General features: G+C 61.3%; 1 protein-coding gene across 2 annotated transcripts; it reads right to left on the reverse strand.

Annotated features, from left to right (window-relative positions):
- Positions 1–1,075: 1,075 nt before the first annotated feature.
- On the reverse strand, positions 1,076–16,427 carry MYO1G (myosin IG). 2 transcript variants are annotated; one of them, XM_042913352.1, is made up of 22 exons: positions 16,230–16,427; positions 14,559–14,767; positions 14,341–14,434; positions 13,546–13,711; positions 13,318–13,371; positions 12,828–12,923; positions 12,470–12,589; positions 11,675–11,899; positions 11,420–11,565; positions 10,871–10,985; positions 10,587–10,757; positions 10,335–10,405; positions 9,157–9,231; positions 8,832–8,964; positions 8,106–8,272; positions 7,607–7,814; positions 5,727–5,950; positions 5,131–5,275; positions 4,442–4,546; positions 4,179–4,292; positions 3,490–3,644; positions 1,076–3,204 (listed from the first exon to the last, which is right to left on the reverse strand). In XM_042913352.1, the coding sequence occupies exons 1-22, from the start codon at positions 16,319–16,321 to the stop codon at positions 3,048–3,050; spliced, it is 3,042 nt and encodes a 1,013-aa protein (XP_042769286.1). In that variant the 5' UTR covers positions 16,322–16,427; the 3' UTR covers positions 1,076–3,047. The 2 variants fall into 2 exon arrangements, with proteins under 2 accessions (XP_042769286.1, XP_042769293.1); XM_042913359.1 differs by lacking the exons at positions 1,076–3,204; positions 3,490–3,644; positions 4,179–4,292; ... (1 more) ...; positions 5,131–5,275; positions 5,727–5,950 and adding an exon at positions 5,963–7,066 and having other exon boundaries at positions 16,230–16,426.
- Positions 16,428–18,426: the final 1,999 nt, after the last annotated feature.

Consider the following 18,426-nt stretch of genomic DNA (forward strand, 5'->3'; position numbering starts at 1 on the left):
ATGGGCAGCTGGTGAGCCAGGCGCTCCTGTTGTTTCAGGTCTTTCCAAGACCATGGGCAGACCACCCTCTCCTGTGAACACCCTTTCCAGACAAGCCCCAAGCTGCTTGGCCTCCCCAGGCCCCCACACCACTCCCCTCTTGTCCCCTCAGGAGCCAGCAGGGGCATTCCGTGGGCACATTTTGGGGCCCTTCTGCAGGAGTGTGTATGCTTCAGGCACGGACACCCTCTACGAGAGCAATTCCCACCCTCAGTGGGACGGCTCGGTGGGTCAGGACCCAAGACTGCACAGCTGGCCCCTTCTGTGGGAGGAGGGGTCTTCACCCAGCTCCTGGGCCCCTCCTGACAACCCCTCTCCATGGCCAAGCCCCTCGTCTATAAACTTGGGGTCCACAATGCTGACCACACAAGTGGATTCTGAGAACTTCACAGGACAAAGAGGCTTACCATGTGGGACCCTTGCTTGGATAAGGATTGAGACAAATATGTGGATTTTATTTTGATAACAGTTCTTACAAACCACCTGTAAAAGGACATTTGGCGAAAACTGAGCGTTGACCAAGTGTTCAGCGACATAAGGGAATTATTACGCATTTTGTTAGTTTTGATCCCAGCTTTTGGTCATGTAAGATAACATGCTTCATTTTGAGAGATGCGTATTGATATATTTAGGGATGAAATGGTGTGGTATCTACAATTAACCTGAAAATATTTCAGGAAAAATTGAACCAAACGTGGCAAAATGTTCACGGTTCACTCTTAGTATTGGATATATAGTTATTGTATTATTCTTTTATTTTTTATTATATTTTTCTAATTTTATTTTTGAGAGAGACAGAGGACGAGTGGGGGGGTGGGGAGGGGGTGCAGAGAGAAAGGGAGACAGAATCTGAAGCAGCTCCAGGCTCTGAGCTGTCCGCACAGAGCCGGACATAGAGCTTGAACTCATGAACCGTGAGATCGCAACTTAAGCCGAAGTTGGACGCTTAAGTGACTGAGCCACCCAGGCGCCCCTATTATTCTTTATAAATAACATTTTTTTAAAAGTTAACAAAAAAAATAAAAATAAAAAGTTATCATTTACAATAGCATCCAAATCCAGTGGTCCCACGAATTCATGTGATAAAGATGTGCAAGACTATTGCAGAGAAGCTCAGACAACTTATGACAGCTCATTGGCTAGACTTGGGGACACAGAAAGATACGCAGACATGGGTCAGAAAGCTTAATCTTTGTTTCCATTACCTATCACAGTGCAAAAAACATTACCACTGGATGTAGTGGCTTAAAACCACCACTGCTCAAAACTGCTGGTCTGGCCGCCTCCGCCTCACCTCTGTCTCTCTCTGTGTCTCGTGCTCTTCCCGATGTGGCCCCTTGCCACGTGTCTCTGGCTTCTCAAGGCCCCGGGCCCGGAGACGCCCCCACCTCTTCTCAGGGCCAGCCTGGAGTCTGGGGAATCCTGCTTGGGCGCGGACATCCACCCGAGGCCAGAGGGCACCGAGGCCCTGCCCCGTGAGGGGAAGCAAAGGCTGAGTCTCGTGACTCAGCAAAGCCAGTGCCTCGGCTGGTGTGCTGTGGGGCGTGTGTGCCTGGAGCTGCCCCATTCAACACATGATGGCAGGTCACAGAACCTGTCCCCTCCCCTCCGTCACAGGGCAAGATAAAGCTCACACTGACCTCTGACCTCGGCAGGTACGGGGCTGAGTGTCATTTGCAAAGCGCTCCCTTTGTGACAAATTGGAGGATTTGTAGACTGATGTGAGGTTGAATACAGGAGGTCCAGACCTTCCTCTTCCTGGCCTGTCTCCCGACCCCTCTGCTGGTGTCCAGACCCTGCAGCCCGGGGAACCTGCCCGGCAGCCATGACGCTCCTGTCTGGAGGCTGGAGAAACCACTTTTGGCTCTGGGCCTGCAGCACAGAGCACCCTCAGCAGGGCTGGACCCCCAAATGTGGCCAGGAAGTGTTTTCTCCCTCACAAAGCTGCAGAGAACCCAGAAAGGAAGCAGGCTGTCCTGCTGGCCTTGGCCAGGACCACCCGCTGTGCAGAGCAGCCGACTCTCCGGATCCCAGGGGATCTGAGCACCCTTCACCATCAGCTTGCTCTTCAGAGAAGGGCTGGCTTGTCCTAAGGCCACCAGAGCTGGGGACAGACGCGGGATCGGGCTATGTGGGGGTCTCCATGGGCCTCCAGGCTGGGCTCCCAGGGCAGGAACAGCCTAACACAGCCGCCCACCCAGCAGGTGGCGACCTGCCACGCCCCCTGGGGAGGCCTCAGAAGTTGTGAGCCCTTCCAGGTGGCTGTGGTGGACACATGCCACATCCTTCCATATCAACTGGGAACAACAAGGCAAGGATGCCACCCAAATTTAGTGAGTCCCAGGAGGAAGGGGCCACCTACGGACAGAGATTTCTGGGGGTGGGGATGGCAGGGCTGGGACACTGAGGGACAGAGGGGCTGGGGACCCACTCTACTGGCCAGAGAGGGGAGGCGTATCCATCTTCCTCTGGGTGGTTTCTGAACAGCCCCGGATTCAAGGTCCTTTGTGTCCCAGAGGGAGGGTTCCTGGGGCCTGGAATGCCCGCACTCAGCAGAGACACAGCAGCTGGGACAGTGTCTGCTGCGCTTAGCCACAGCCCTGCCCTGAGGTGGCCCTGGGAGCCCTGAGCTTCCCCATGGCTCAGTAGGGATAAGGCGAGGAGCCTTATGGGAGGGGAACAGGAAGAGACCCTGGCCCTGGAACATAAAGGGCACGTTTCCTCCCGGACTGTGGGCAGCACATCCAGCCGGTCCAGTCTGGGGTCCCTGGAAGAACCGGGTCTTGCTGCCCCACCGAACTGGGCCCCCAGGCCTCTTCCTCCCCTTCCGGTGACCGCACGGGGCCAGCGGAGGATGCTGGGGTTACGTTTCCCAAGTTGTTGGCAGTTGTGCGGACGTCCACCCACAGATGCAAGTCTCGAAGGGCAGAGACACGCTGCCTTTATTGCGCGTTGCGGGGCTGGCGTTGGGTGGGGGGTGGGAGGGGGTGCAGGGCACGGCCAGCGGGTCAGCGGCTCGGCCAGAGGAGGGTGTAGGCCCCGCGGCTGCAGCGGAAATCTGGCTCCGGCTGCTCGGGCTTCGGCTCCACTGACACGAGGCGCCGGGCCCCGCGCTGGCTCAGCGGGATGCAGTCGGAGACGCGGACTTCCAGGGCGCACCCCTCCCTGAATCCGGGCGGGAGGGCCATCAGGGGCGGGGCGGGATCCGCGGCGCAGCACCCTCCCTTGTGCGCTCCGGCACTCACCCCTGGCAGTGCGCCCCTTGTCCCCGTGCCCCAGGACTCACCCCTGGCAGTGCCCAGCCCGCCGCGCCCCAGGACTCACCCCTGGCAGTGCCTCCCCACCCCCGCGCGCCCCAGATTCATACCTGCCAGTGCACCCCCCCCACCCCGCGCGCCCCGGACTCACCCCTGGCAGAGCCCCCCCAACCCCCGCGCGCCCCTGACTCACCCCTGGCAGTGCGCCGCCAGCACCCCCACCAGCTCCCCGACGCGGTTGTCCAGCGGCGGCTGGGAGCGGTGCAGACACACGACTAGATCGTCCTGGCCCCGCGCGTGCAGCACCACCAGCTGGTCCCGCCCACTGGTCACGCTCAGCCCGGTCACCTGCTCAGCGAGGGCTAGCTAGGTTCAGCCGCCCACCCCCTCCCCACCGGGCTGTCCCCGGGGCCCCTGCGAGCTCCCGCCCGCCCCCCACCGGGCCCCCGCCCCGGGTCCGCCCCAAAGGGGAGGACTGGCCCAGGCGCTGCTCCCGAGAACTTGCTCCAGGACACGGTGGAATGTTCTAGAAGGGCGCCTCTAACCCGGTGCCACCACTGCCCTGCGGCTCTCACCCTGAGTGTGCTGGCGTGGCCGGGACGCTGAACCTTCTGCCCTCCACCCATTAATGTCTAACCGGCGCCAGCGGCGTGGCCAACGCACCAGGTGGGCCCCCACGCGGTTACAGCACCCCCTCCCCCACAGGGGCAAGAGCGTGGTGGGGCAGGAGACAGGGGTGCAGGGAAGAGGGCCCCGCGGCTCGTTTCCTGCCTTTCCCGCCACCCCGAGCTGATGCTGAGTTCTAGAAAGCTCAGGTCTTCCCAGGTAGGCTCGAGGGGCGGGGCCCCGCAGAAGCCCCCACCTCACCCCCACGGGGCTCACCAAGGCCAGGGGCACGGTCCGCATCACCCGGTACTGACGGCCCGGGTCCAGCTTGTAAAGGTGCCGGTCAGTGAGCAGGAGCGCCCGGTCCTGTCTCTTGTTGAAGCGATTCACCTGCGGGATAGGTGCTTTGGGGGTCCTGTCGCGCCCCAGGGCCTCCTCTCCCTGGGCCCGGGTTTTCACGGACCGGGGTGGAGCTGACCGCTCCTGAAACCTCCGCCCTGGGCTGGGCTGGGCTGCGGCTCTCCGGCCCCACTTCTCACCTTACGGACGTGGCTGGAGAAGAGCACAGTCCCAAAGCCGTCCTTCTCGCGGAGAGCGTTCAGTCGCTGGGTGAACAGGCCAGAGGCTGTGGGGTTGTCGGTGGCCTGAGGACAGATGGGGCTTGCCTGAGGGAGGTCCTTGCTCGACCAGCAGCAAGTCTGGTGAATCCACACGGCTACCCTTCCCTTTGGAAGCCAAGCCGAGTGAGGCCCTGTGAAGCCTCCCCTGGGTTCTCTGGGGGCCCCCCTGCACGGACCGGTGCAGCCCCAGGTTCTACAGGCCTGTGCCCTCCACTGCTGCCCACCAGCCCAGAAGCTGGGATGGCAGGGGCCAGATGGGACCAGGGAAAACTTTGAGCCCCTGGCCTTCATCCCCTGTAGAATGGGGCCAGGGGCACAGCTCCCGGTGCCTGTGTGAGGGCCAAGGGGAGCCATGGCATAGGGGTGCATGAGCCCGAGAAGGGGGTGGGTGGGGGACAGAGGGTGGAGGAGACCATGTTCAGTAAAGCCCAGGCCAGCTGGTTCTGGGTGGAAAGCTGAAACTTCAGAGGCAAGGGGCTGGCGGAGGGGCATGGCCTCCAAGCCGGCTGGACGGCCAAGCCCTGGGAGAGGACACTGGGGGTGGATACCGGCAAGGTCTAGCCTTGAGCCTTTCCTTGGTGCCCAGCCTTCACTGCCCCAGCACTCACAGAGGACAAGTAGTCCCGGGCCCAGGCCCGCCGGCAGCCCCAGTCCTGCCGCAGCTCTTGCAGGATCCCCATGGCAGCCACCTTGGCCTTGATCTGGGCCATGTCTGAAGGTGGGATGTTCTTCACCAGCTGCCGGGCCCGCCACCTGAAGGGAACCTGGTGGTCAGATGGACCCCATCCCAGGTCCTGCCCCCCAGAACTCACATGCATGGCCTCTACTCCCTTCCCCCATGGGACAAGGCCCAGCCTCTCAGCCTGGCCCCGGCCGCCCTGTGTTTCAGCCTCCCTGGTCTGAGCACAGCAGTTGCTGGGGCTCCCTCCCGGAGAACTCCTGCCCAGCCTTCAGAGCTCTACTCAGATGCTGTGTCCCCCACTGCCTGGCCCCAGCCAGCCACCGTCCTCTGCAGGCTTCCAGCAAAGAGACCTCGGGGCTCTGCTGATGACCGTGGGGGTGTGGGGACCCAGCTAATGTGCACGGCCTCCTGTTTTCCCCGCTCATGAAATGGGGCTTGCGAGGTGCAGGTGACTGGCACCGGGGGTTCAGTGGGCGCTAGCTGCGTGGGGGAGAGCGCAGGGGTGGGGCCGAGGGCTTGCACCTGCAGAACAGCAACCGGCAGGTGTCCTGGAAGGGCTGCAGCACAGCAGGGGGCGTCGGCCAGACCAGGTCCCGGCCATACAAGGGGGGCTGCCTCGCGGCCTGGAAGCGCCTGTGCAGCTCTGCCAGGTGAGCGCGCACTTTGTGCTTCCGGAACCAGCGCATGATGGTGTAGACGGCCCGGAGACGCCGGCAGCGCCACCTGGCCAACGTGCCGCGCCATGCCTGGGGGGCCAGCCAGGCTCTCATCAGGCCTGGCCAGGCCCCCACCCCCTCCACCCACAGCCTGCTGCTGGGCAAGGCTGACCTGTCTGTGTTGCCCAGGGGCCACCTCCACCTGGCGGCAGGCTGCTTCCCAGGTGGGCACACGGCCCTGCCTGTTGGGGCCTCTGCCTGACCCCTGGGAGAGCTCCCACTGCACACCCTTAGACGGAAGATCCGACACCCGCAGGTGTGGGTGCTTCCCCCCCAACGAGGGGCTGAGCTGAGCTGGCCCAGGTCTGACCTCCAACCCAAGGAGGCCCCAAGATGGGGGGCACCCCAAGAATACAACCATGAAAATCCAGACTGGAGCCCCACAGCAGGCAGCCCAGACTCAAACAGATGGAGGACAGGATGGATGGCACTGTGGACAGCCCTGGAAACATGGGGCCACAAGGACCCAGTGTGAGCCTCCTGAGTCCTGTTTCTGTGACAGAGGCATTGTGTCCTGTTCCTAAAAACGGTCCCTATGTGTTAGGAGAGAGAGCAAAGCTAACAATTATTAAATGCAGTGTGTTGTCACTGGCTGGGTTTGTAAAGATGTGAGAAGTAATAGTGGGACATTTGTGGAAACCTGAACACAGGCTATGTGTGATTCAGGTATACGGATGATATTTTATCAGCGTTAGGTTTCTTGTCTGCTAAGGTCAGCATGGTTTGACATCCTTGTTCTTAGGATATGTGTGCTGAGATATTTGGGGGTGTCATTACTTTATAGAATTCAGGAAAACAGAAATACACGTGTATGAGTGTCTGAATGTGGGTGTGGGGACAGACGCACAGAGGTGGGGTAGCGGGCACAGGATGTAGCAGTCCAGGTGGACAGGAAGTAATCAGAGAAATCTGTTGACTTTTCAGTAGGTTTAAAATGTTAAACAGGGAGAGACACGGCGGCATCCCCATCCTTTGGAAACACATCCTGAAACGACTCTAAACAAAATGATTTGCTTGAACAGAACTGAGGTGGGGTGCAGGTGTCGGCAGAAAACCACACTGGTCACAGGGTGACACAACTGATTGCGGGGAGTAGGTGGGGGAGTTTGGAGCCCCAGCATGCATGGTTTTGTCCAGGTCCCAAGTCTTTTAGAATAAAGAAGAAAAAAGTAAAAAAAAAAAAAAAAAAAAAGGAAGGTAAAAAGATGGCAGCCAGATTCCTGAAAATCTTGTTCTGAGCACCTGGATCCACCCCAGCCTGAAAGAGACAGCCTCAGGACTGAGGTGAACTGAACCACAGCCATACTTTTTGATTAAGTCAGTTTTAGTCCTGGTCTGTCTCTGACTAAAGGGGATTCCTGTGGTGCCTGGAGGTGTGCCTGTGGGCCCGTCGGTGCACGCATACCCCCCAACTCCAGGTGGTGCACACCCACCCCTCCCCTCCTCCCAGGTGCACACTCATCCCTCCCCTCCCCCAGGTGCACATCCACCCCTCCCCCCTCCAGGTGCACACCCCTCCCCCCTCCCCCCAGGTGCACACCCATACCCCCAGGTGCACACCCCTCCCCTTCCCCAAGGTGCACACCCCTCCCCCCTCCCCCCAAGGTGCACACCCATTCCTGCCTCGCCCCAAGGTGAACACCCTTCTCCCCACACTCTCCATGGTGGGCACCCAGCCGGGCACACCTTCTGCAGCAGCAGCACGATGATGGGAATGAGGCGCGCGCGGCTCTGCTCCAGTGTGACCAAAGTCTGGGGTGAGCGGATGAAGAGCTTGGTGTGGCCAAAGGCCACATCGCCCTGCAGTCCGTGCTGCTCCAGGAGGGCACTCGCGGCTGCCCTGTCAGAGCCCAGGAGGTGGTTGGGCCACGTGTACTCACAGGTCATCTTGTACCTGTGATGCAGGACGGGGCGGTGGGCACCATGCTCTAGGGACAGGTGTGGAACCACCCCGCGCTGGCCTGTTACACCTGGCCCATGCCATCGCCCCACATGCCACTCACTCCAGCCCACGGCCACCCTGTCCCCTGTCCTGCAAGGGTCCTCGCTGCCAGTGTCCTGCGTGTCTGCGTCTGAGGGGCCCTGGGGGCGTCTGGGACCCTCTGCCTACCCCTCAGACTCCTCATTGGAGCCCGTGGGGGACAGACACTGGGGAGATGGGGCTCCCAGTCACAGGGAGTGGTACCTGAGCAGGAACCGAGGGTAGGGCTGGCGGGAAGCAAAGCCGGCCCTCCGGACACGCACATTCTCCAGCAGCCCCAGGTACTCGACCTGGTGGCGACAGTGGCCCTCGTCCAGCTTTGCAGCCACCTTGTCCTCATTGGGCTTGATGCAGCGGACGTAGAAAGGCTCCTGCCACGACATTGGACACTCAGGGAGACCAGCGTCAGCCCCCCCACCCGGCCACCCGGCAGGTGTGCCCCCTGCCCCACTCCCTCACTGTGTGTATGGGAAGGGGCTCTTGCAGGGGAAAGGGGAGGCTGAGGGGCTGTGCCGGCCTCCCTCTTGCCTCCGCAGAGGCCAGGCTGAATGTCCAGATGTTCTGTGGCTAAGCGGGCTCTGGGGTCTTCCTGAGGTCCCTTTTGACTTTGAGCTCCCCAAGAAGCTGCTTTCCTGTCCCTGTGAGTCCCGCCCATGCACTAGGCGGTGGGGACAGGAAAGAGGCTTCAAACCACGAATTTACTCAGGCTTCAGCCCAGCCCAGGACATGTCACTGGCACTCTGGCGGCTTCCTGCTGGCTGATGGGGGTGGGCGTGGGGGTGGGGTAGAGCTCACTGCAGGAGGTGAACACCACCTTTCCCAAGATGTGCAGAAGTCGGCAGGGGGTGTGGGCAGTTTGATGCACAGGCACAGACAGAAGGACCTGGAAAGATCCAAGGCAGGGGAAGGGGCAGGGGCAGGGGGCAGTACCTTGGAGGCCAGGTTTTCCACCAGGGCCACCATGGAGTTCTTGAAGAGGGTGCCGGCTGTCAGGGGGCGCTTGGTCACCTCTGTGATGTCCTGCTGCCCGTCTGGCCACATGGCCCGCAGGGTGGGGTCTGAGCTGCAAACACAGGCCACATCCCCAGCCGCCCTCTGGAGGGCAGCCCCGCCCCAGCTCTGCCACTGGTAAGCTTTGTGGCCTCTGTGTTAAACCTCAGGCTGTCAGCCCATGAGGCGGGTGTCAGACCTGGGCGTCTGAAAGCCTGTCGTGCTTGAAGCCCCAGGGCTCGGCCTGCACCTCCGGCCCACACACCTGTTGTACAGCAGCCGCTTGAAGTCCTGGAACAGGTGGTCCCTGTTCTTGTCGATGAAGCCCTCCACTGAGTACCTGCAGAGGCAGGGCTGGTGAGGGGCCTCTGACAGCCCCAGGAAGTCCCCACCAGCCTCCCCCTTCCTCCCTCCAACACCCACATAAGACTCCCCTCTCTGAGAGCCTCCCTCCAGGAATATGAGTCAGTGGTTGTGCCCACAGCACTGAACCCTGGCTCTAGTGCATACGTGATGTGTGGCCTGGGACCAGTGACAACCCGTCTGTGCCCTGATACACATCACATGCTCAGAACAGCGCCTACTGAGTTTCTGTAAGTATCAGTGACAGCAATTAAACGAGGAACTCCTGACTCATTGGTGTGTTTTGACTGTGGCACCAAGAACCTCAGATTCCTTGTCTTGCCCTTTGATGACAAAGGCTAGAAATCGCTCAGGGCCAAACTCTTGGCTCCACCTGGGGCTCCGGCAAAGGCTACGGGCATGGGGTCTGACCTCTGGCTGCACTGTCTTCTCCGCTTCTTGTCCTTGTGAGGGACAAGTAGACACTTGTGCCTCTCCCTGTGGGCCACCTCAAGTCCCAGTCAGGATGAGGTGAGCAACAGGTAAATTTGTAAAATAGCACGGAGATTTCCGAAGGACTCCGTGGGCATTGGTACTGAGCTTGTTGGAAACACTGACTTTGGCCCCTTTGCGCCCCACCCCCAGCTCCCAACCTGCATCTCCAGGGAGGACGCCTTCATAATAGCGTGTCCCTCCCCCAGCACCAGCATGGGGTGGGGCCTAGATGAGAGCATCTTTTAAAGCTTCCAGAGGATTCTATGGTGCAGGCAGGACTGAGAGCTCTGATCTTAAAACCTCCATTTCATGCGTTTCACTTGTGTACTTGCTGACAGGCACGTCTCAAGTGTGCAAGAAGGGGAGATGGGGTGCCTGGGTGGCTCAGTCAGTTAGGTGTCCGACTCTCAATCTCAGCTCAGGCCATGATCTCAAGGTTCATGAGTTCAAGCTCCACACTTGGCTCTGTGCTGACAGCCTGCTTGGGAATGTGTCTCTCCTTCTCTCTGCCTCTCCCCTGCTGTATTCTCTCTCTCTCTCGAAAACTAAATAAATAAACTAAGAAAAAGTAAAAAAAAAAAAAAAAAAATGGTGAGAGGGCCTTACGTGACATCCCCTGCATAGTGCTTGATCCGGAAGTCTCGGCCAAACTCCATGGTCTTGTCTGTGGGGCAGAGCTGGGGAGGGGGCGGGCCAGGGTCAAGGCACAGGGCAGGGGTTGGCACAGAAGACCGTCCTTGAGGGGAGGCCCGGCCACCAAGGTCCCACCAAGACAGGCAGCACGGTGCCTGTGGGGCTCAGACAGGGACCAGCTGGGGACAGGTGGGGCGGGGGCGGCCGCAGGGGGCAGAGGAGCACCTGGCGGCTGGTGTAGTGTGCATGGTGGCGGTGGTGCGTGTCCAGGCTCTGCAGGAAGATCCGGTCAGTGATGGTGCCCGCGGCACTGCAGGCCTCATCCAGTACAGCCAGCACGCCACGGTGGGGCCGCTCCACCAGGTCCACGATGGTGGCGTTGTTGAAGTAGTCCACCTGCAGAGCGGCTGGCGTCTCCAAGTGTGCCCGTGAGCCTGGGCCATTCCGCGCCCCAGGGCCCCCGAGCGCACCGCCCCCCATGGCCCCCACACACCCTTGCCGGCACTCACGCTCTGCCAGGCAATGCCCTCCCGCTCGTACTCCTCCTGCTCCTGCTTCAGGATAAGCTGGATGAATAGTTGCTGCAGCTTCTCGTTGCAATAGTTGATGCAGAACTGCTCGAAGCTGCGGGCGGCGGAGGGGCCCGCGGTTACGCCCTGCACTCGCCCCGCGGGCCGTCTGGGGCTGTTCGCTCTGTGTAGATCCCATGCACCCATTCCGGCGGCCCCTCCCGGAATAGCTCCCCTGAAGTTCCCCCGAGGCGCCCCACTGTGGGGGAGCATCTCCCGCTCCAGACCACCCCCCCACCCCTGCCAATGCTCCAGAGTGGATTTGGGAGTCATGGCCAGGGGAAGTGAGCCCCAAATCTTGCCTTCTTGGGCACCACTGGATGGGAAGCACAGTTGAGGCACACTCGGGGGCATGAGCCTGGGGCTAGGGACCAGCTGAGACAGACAGACGCCGCACATCCTGCTCCCTAGCCCTGCGGAGCTCCGTGGGACTAAGGCAGCCCTAGAGGTTGGGGTCAGAGTGTGGGATGCGGTGGTTGGGCCGCCCACCTGTTCACAGGGAACACTTCGAAGCCATAGATGTCCAGCACGCCGATAACTGTGTCCTTGCCGTCACGCCGGGGGTCCCGGCCGCGGGGTTCCATGACACAGTTGATCCGGTTCACCACCCACTCAAACAGCCGCTGGTACACTGCCTGGGGGAGGCCAGGAGCCAGCTGCTTTGAGCTGCATCTGTCCTTGCCTCCTCTGGGAAGGCCTCCTGGGTGTCCCCGCCTCCCTCCCCACAGCCTGCCGCCAGAGTACCTTGGCACAAGCGTCCCGGGCATAGCTGGCCTCCGCAGCCGTGTGCCCCTTCTCAATGAGCTCCCTGCCTCCTGAGGCCACAGTGCGAGACAAGAGGCAGCGCATCACCGACTCCCGGGGCGTTGCCGTCAGTTTGGCCACGTGGTCCACCAACACCTCCTCGGCCACGGCCACGTGCCCCTGCTCCAGCCCGCTCTCCTCCATCTCCACAAACTCGATGTTTCCCTGGTGATGGCGAGCCATGACAGTCAGGCTCCCCATCCCAGATCCCAGAGGAGCCTGCCTGCACACCTCTACCCAGGGAGAAGAAAGGACAGGCAGGGATAGGGGTGTGGGGGGGCCTGGCTTCTGCCAGGGGAGTGGCCCCAGATGAGGGAGTGGCCCACAGCGCACAGTAGAGCCTTCTCCAAGGCTTCCCACCCAGAACATTACATCCGTGGTCCCGCTGCGTCTTCCTGCACCCTCTATGTGCCCCCTGCTCTTCAAGACACCTCACAGAGAGGTTCAGAGGGGTGGAGCAACTGACTAAAGCCACACAGACCTCAAATGACAGGTGCAAGAGGCGTCCGCAGGATGCTCAGCTTTGTTGAGCCTGCTGAGTGCAGGCTCACCTGCCAGACACGGACGTGGCATGTTGCAGGCCTGACCCGTACGTGGGCACACAAAACCCATAGCTCGGGGAGGCCTCCAGGCTTCACAGAGGGCTGGCTATGGGGCTGGACTGCCAGAGGCCAGTCTCCTCCTCCAGGGGCGGCCCTAGGACACCACGGCCCCTCAGCCCCTAGCCGGGCTCACCAGGTGCAGAATGGCGGCCAGGATCCGGCGCACGGAGTCCACCTCCTCGGGACTGAAGCCGATCACCCTCATGGCTTCCATCACTGCCTGGTGGTGGCTCCTCTCGTCGCTGTCCAGGGGCTGCAGGCGGAGGGGCTCAGCCTCCCGGTGCCACGCTGAGCCCGTGATGCCTCTGACCTGTCCTGCCTGCTCACCTGCTGCACCCCTCCCCATGCAAAGCCCCCAATTCCTCCCCGTGGATCCCCGTCAAATCGGGGCCTCTGTGGTCCTGCCGCCTGCCTATACCCAGTGCCCCGGCACCTGGCGCCATGGAGCCTTGGGCACCCTGGTGCTCCTGAGGAGCCCCACCCCCACTCACATTGAGCCCCGCTCCCTGCCGGGTGAAGCTGTACAGGGCGGGGTTCCTCTGCAGGTGCAAGTCTTCCAGCTGTGAGTCCTCACAGCCCCGCAGGACCTGGAGGTCAGGCACACCCCTTTGTCAGGCCCTCCGAACTCCAAGGACTCCCCCCGCAAACGTGCAGGAGGACAAAACCGAGGGAGTTCATTGACAGTGTGGACACTGCCTGAGTCCAGCGGTCAGACATGCTGTAGACACCACGGGAGTACAGAGAGATCCCGCTTCAGCAGTCAGGCATGATATAAACACCACCAGAGTCCAGGAAGATCCTATCCAGGGGGCCTCACCCAGTGTAGACACCGCCCCGATGGTGTCCAGGGAGCTCCCCAGCCGCAGGGTGGGTAGGGAACTGGCGGTATCACAGCAGAGGGGAGACCGAGAGGGAAATGGGTTGTGGGTGGGGCAGTCGGAAGGCCTTCCTGGGCGCTACCACACCCCTGCTTTGGCTCACCTGGTAGAAGGCGTGGAAGTTCCGTTCGCCCACGTGCTGCTTGAGGACCCGAGACTGAGGAGAGAAGGGCAGCTGGGCCCTGGCCCCACACAGGGGACCCCTCCCAGAGCCCCCAGGGTGGTGCGGGCAGAGTGGGTGAGGCAGGCCTGGTGCAGAGGGGGCCCCCTCAGAGCCTGGCACCTCCCAGAAAGTGTGTCCTGCCCCCGGACCCCAGGCAGCAGGGCCCACCTTCTCCAGCAGATAGCTGTGGATGTGCCCCCCGACAGGATCTCCTTTGAAGTCGAAGTTGATGTCCATGTACTTGCCGAAGCGGCTGGAGTTGTTGTTTCGGTTGGTGCGTGCGTTCCCGAAGGCCTCCAGCACGCACGTGGACTTGAGCAGCACATCCTTGACCCTGGCGGGGCAGGGGGGCTGGGCTGGAGGCCGCAGACTCAGCACCCCTGCCTGCCGCCTCCCATCTTGTGGGCTGGGAAGGCCACCTGCCAGGTGCTCTCGGAAGTGCACCTCCTTGCCTCCCAGGCACCTGCAGCCTGCAGGGAGGACAGCGCACCCCGCCCTGCACCTCCAGTCCCGGGGTGGCCCAGAATTTCCAGCACTGGGCCCCCAGCCCCCGGAACTCCACCTTGGCTCTCTCGACAGGAAGGGCCCAGGAAGAACTGGGGCTCTCACACAGGAAGCTGCTCCCACGTGGCCCCACCGGTCACAGCCGGTAAGCAGCGGGCAAGGAGGTGGACAGGCGGGCCCTCATCCCGGCCAGGCACTTCCTGACCGTCCGGGCAACTACTTCCTTCTGTGGGGTCAGCCTGAGGGCCCAGCGTCTGTCTGTCGGCCCTGTGCACCTTGCCTCTTCATGTTCCTGGCGGTGGGTCCCCCTGGCACTGGGCCTGCCTCCCCTGGGGTTGAGAGGGCCTGCACGGGTCACCTGGAGCCCTCCTGACAGATGAGCCCACTGAACTCTTATGGGTCTTCCCCTCCAGGTGTCACACCCAGGGCCACCCCTTGGCCAGCTCTCCCTGCTCTCACCTCTCCACTTCTGCCCTCTGGCTGGGGTTGGTGACGGCAGCGATGTACTGCATGATGTGCTTGCTGGCCTCTGTCTTCCCTGCCCCACTCTCCCCTGCCGGGCAGACGGACAGTCAGACAGAATTAGCGGCTGGTCCCCTTGACCGGTTCCCTGTGCACCCCCCTCCACCGGGTCCGGGGAGGCTAGGCTACCTGGGCCCTGGCGACGGGGCACGTACCTGAGATAACAATGCAGGTGTCCCTGGACCGCCGTTTCATCGCCCTGTAGGCAGCGTTGGCCACAGCGTAGAGGTGGGGCGGCCGCTCATAGAGCTCACGGCCCTGGTACTTGGCGATGGCCTCAGGCCCGTACAGGGGCAGCTCCTGGTAGGGGTTCACGGACACCAGCACCTCGCCGATGTAGGTGTAGATGCGGCCCTTCTCGAACCTGGCACAGGAGGGGCCGGGCCTCAGCGCTCAGGACTGGGGTTGTACACCCAGGTGCTGGGGCCGTGGGCCGCTGTGGGGAGCCTTGGAGAGGCCCTAGACCACCCCAGGGCTGAGAGTGGGAAGCGGGTGAGGGGTGATCTGAGACTTCCCGGTGCCATCCTGCTGGAACCCCACCCCTGCTGCAGGGTCACGTTGGGGTCCACGCTGCTCTCCACGGGGGTACCAGGAATCAGGACCACCCACTTCACGAAAGGCCGATTTGCCGAGGCCACACTGGGAAAGGTGGAACCAGGTGGTCGAGGTCGGAGAGGAGAAAGGGGCTGGGAGGCAGTGGGAGGAGACTCGGGCTGCTTCCGTCCTGAGGCCCCCGCCCAGCCCCACCCAGATGGCTGGGACTGGGGAGGAGTGCAGGGAGGGGGCCTAGGGCTGCGGCCCCTCCCCCTGCACATCCTCAGACCTCTCAGCCCTTCCTTTCGGGACCCCCCCCCCCCAGGACCTACATCCCTCCCCCTCTTGACCTTTCTGCCCTGGGAGGCACCCGGGGCTGCCTGCTCCCAAGCGGTCTGGGACCCGCCCTGCCCCAGCAGCTTGTGGCCCGTCCCTTTCAGGGGTTCCTCTTCCTCTGCTGCCGCCTCAGTAGAGGGAGTCCCCCAGCTCAGCTCCCTCCACACACCCTCTCGTCGCCCGACCTGCCCCCTGCGAACCATGTGGCCGGGTTCAGTGCTCCATCGTGAAAATGGAGCTGGGGATGCCCTCCCGTCCCATGGGCTAGGTTGTCAGAATGAAGTGAGGTTATGCTTAGCCCTGAACAAAATAGCTCTTCTCCTGTCCTCCTCCTTCAACAACGTGTGCCGGGCGGGTGGTGCCCCCTAGCTCCACAGCCGCCTTCTGTTCGCCCTGGCGGTCCACCTGTCCAAGTCCTGGCGGCCACCCCATCTCCCTATCCCCTGGCTCCTGCAGGGCAAATCAGACCCCATGTCACTTCTAGCAGCCACGCCCTGCAGCACCCCATGCACCCCCCTGAGCGTCATCTCAGCTACACCCCGGGACAGGGCCTGCTCGCTTCCCTTGGCGGAGGCGGTGGGGGGGAGGGGGGAAGGGAAGGGCCCAGCACACGATCCCTGGCCGGCCGGAGAGAGACTGTGTGCCCTGTCGGGGCTGGCACCTGCCGGTCCCTGCCAGTCCCTGCCAGGCAGGAGGGGCAGAAGGTAGCCAGACTGTGTTGAAGGAGGGGGTCTGGGAAGCCGGCCCATCACTGGCTGGCCACCCTTGCCCTGGGAGGACTGTCCTTCGTGCCCGACCAGGTCCCCCTGTAGTCACCCAGACAGCGGTCCGTGTGTGTGTGTGTGTGTGTGTGTGTGTGTGTGTGTGTGTGTGTGTAAGCACCACCCCCCCAACCTGGGCTGACAGGGACCAGGGAGCTTGGGGGTGGGGGAGGGGGCCCGGTGCCCTGCGTTCACCTGAGCTTTAGGTTTTCCATGAAGTCCTCCATGGTCACTTGGTCCAAAAGCACAAAGTCGGCTTTGCCGCAGTCAGGGCCTTCCTCATCCATCCTGCTGGCGGGAGGCACCCGGGCCAGGTGGCCCCGACCTTCCTGTACAGAGGGACAGAGGGGAGGGTGCTGGGAGCAGGCCCAGCCCTCTGGGCCTGTCTCCCTGGGCGCGTGTGGTAAAGGAGGAAGTGGGTTCTGGCCCTGGGGAGGGGCTGCCCTCCCCCCTTGCCGCTCCCTCCCGAGAGGGGCTTTCACCCTTGCTTCCTGGTTCCCCCAACCAGAGGGCGGACTCCCGACGGTGGAGGCACTGGGGGCTCTGGAAGGTTTCTGCTGACTGCCTTAGTAAGCTTGGACCCTCTGTGGTCTCTATGCCCATGCCTTGGCCCAAGCAGGGGGGAGGGTCACCCGTGTAGCTTGACGTGGTCATGGCTGCCAACCCCATGTGTGTGAACTCTCAGAGCTCAACACTAGGTGCGTTTTAGGGTGGGTACCTTGTATCTTGATTAAGAGTGGGGAATGCTGAGGCCCAGAGCTTGGGGCTGGGGTCTAGAATAACATTCTTGTAATTGTGCAAGGCCACACCAGGATGTGAATGACAAACCCTGCTCTAGGTCAGACTGCACCACACCACAGGGCTGGTGGCCTGGGATCCTCACGCTGAGGCTGAGGCTCGGGAGAGTCGTGCCACAGGAAGCCTGTCCCCCCCCTCCCCCGGCCTATCCCTTCAGTAGTAAGTATCAGGAATAGTAGAGAGCTCTCTACAATGGGCAGACCGGCTGGCTCAGATTTGTCTCCAGCCTCCTTGACCCCATGGCATCCTCCAGGCGGACAGTTCTGTCTCCACCCACTGGGTCATGCGGAGGCTGGAGTATCGGCCAAAATTGAGTCATCTGTGGGATGCTTTCGGGGGCCTGTACTCAAAAACTAGTCTGTTTAATAACTGCCTTTCAATGAGCCCACTTTTTGAACTCTGCAGTAACCGACATGCAAGTTAAGGGATTTTTTTTGCCCCTCAAATTCATTAAGATGAATACAACCTAGTAAGACTGGGAAATGCTTATTCAAATGCCTGATTAAACTGGGCAGGCACCCTTGCACACCCTCTTCTCTTGGGAGCTGTTGGCCTGGCCCTTCCATCAAGACAGGCCTGGTGCTTTTGAAGGGCTTTTCCACACCAGCGCTCAGGAGAATCTTGACCCAGGATGTCACTTCCCCAATCTCCAACCCATGGATGGGGTCCCCCGTCATGCATTAACACTAGAGGAACTCAGGTGAGGTCTGAAATTCCAGGGACACAAAAACCTGAACGGAATCAATTTTCACATCCCTGGATAGTTCTCTTTGGGTTTTTCCTGGTAGAAATGTCAAGACCATCCTGAGGTTGGGGATTTGGCCCCTGGGCGGAGCTTGCTATGGGCTTTATGGGCTGTCAGTGTGACCTCAGGCCTAACCAGTCTTGTCTGGAGATGGGGATGACATCACACCAAGTCCTTTCCCTTCCAGGCTGCCTCCCCCTCATCTTGAGGGGGGACGACAAACCCCTTTCGGGATTTCAGCTGGGGCACTGAGCAGGAGCACAGGGGCTGTGTGTCACTCTTCTGACCTCATGGGGTCAGCGGAAGTTCCAAGATGCCTCCCTCAGCCAGGTCCCTCTCCTTCCCGGCCCCACCCTGGCCCCTGCTGATGCCCTTGATCTTTTTGGTTTCTCCCTGGCAGGTTCCCGGACCACTCAAGATTTATGTCCATCTGGGGGCAGTCAGTTAAGTGTCCGACTTCTGGCTCAGGTCATGATCTCGTGGTTTGTGAGCTTGAGCCCCATGTCAGGCTCTGTGCTGACAGATCGGAGCCTGAAGCCTGCTTCAGATTCCCAGTCTCCTCCTCTCTGTGCCCCTCCCATACTCATGCTCTGTCTCTCAGTAACGAATAAACGTTAAAAAAAAAAAAAAAAGATTTACACCCACCTGACTGGGGAGGGCGTACGGAACCGCAGGCTGCTGCGGGGAAGGCCCCACCAGGGAGGGCACTTCGTCAGCCACCGCCCACTCTTCCCCCTCCACCCTGGGGGTTTCCTCCCAGAAAGTACACTTCTGGTGTGGCCTGGAGTTACACCTGTGGGCACTGTGCATTCACACTATCAGTTAACAGACTGACCGCATATGTTTTCT

Source organism: Panthera leo, chromosome A2 (assembly GCF_018350215.1).
Source record: "Panthera leo isolate Ple1 chromosome A2, P.leo_Ple1_pat1.1, whole genome shotgun sequence".
Taxonomy (NCBI): Eukaryota; Metazoa; Chordata; class Mammalia; order Carnivora; family Felidae; genus Panthera; species Panthera leo.

Bases quoted from the DNA above. Each gene is read 5' to 3' on its own strand.
- MYO1G (XM_042913352.1), bottom strand. From the start codon at position 16,321: ATGGATGAGGAAGGCCCTGACTGCGGCAAAGCCGACTTTGTGCTTTTG. The intron at 14,768-16,229 runs GTGAACGCAGGG...CTCCTGTGCCAG, and splicing joins ATGGAAAACCTAAAGCTCAG to GTTCGAGAAGGGCCGCATCT. The intron at 8,965-9,156 runs GTGTGTGGGCCG...CTGTGTTTGCAG, and splicing joins AAGCGGCTGCTGTACAACAG to CTCAGACCCCACCCTGCGGG.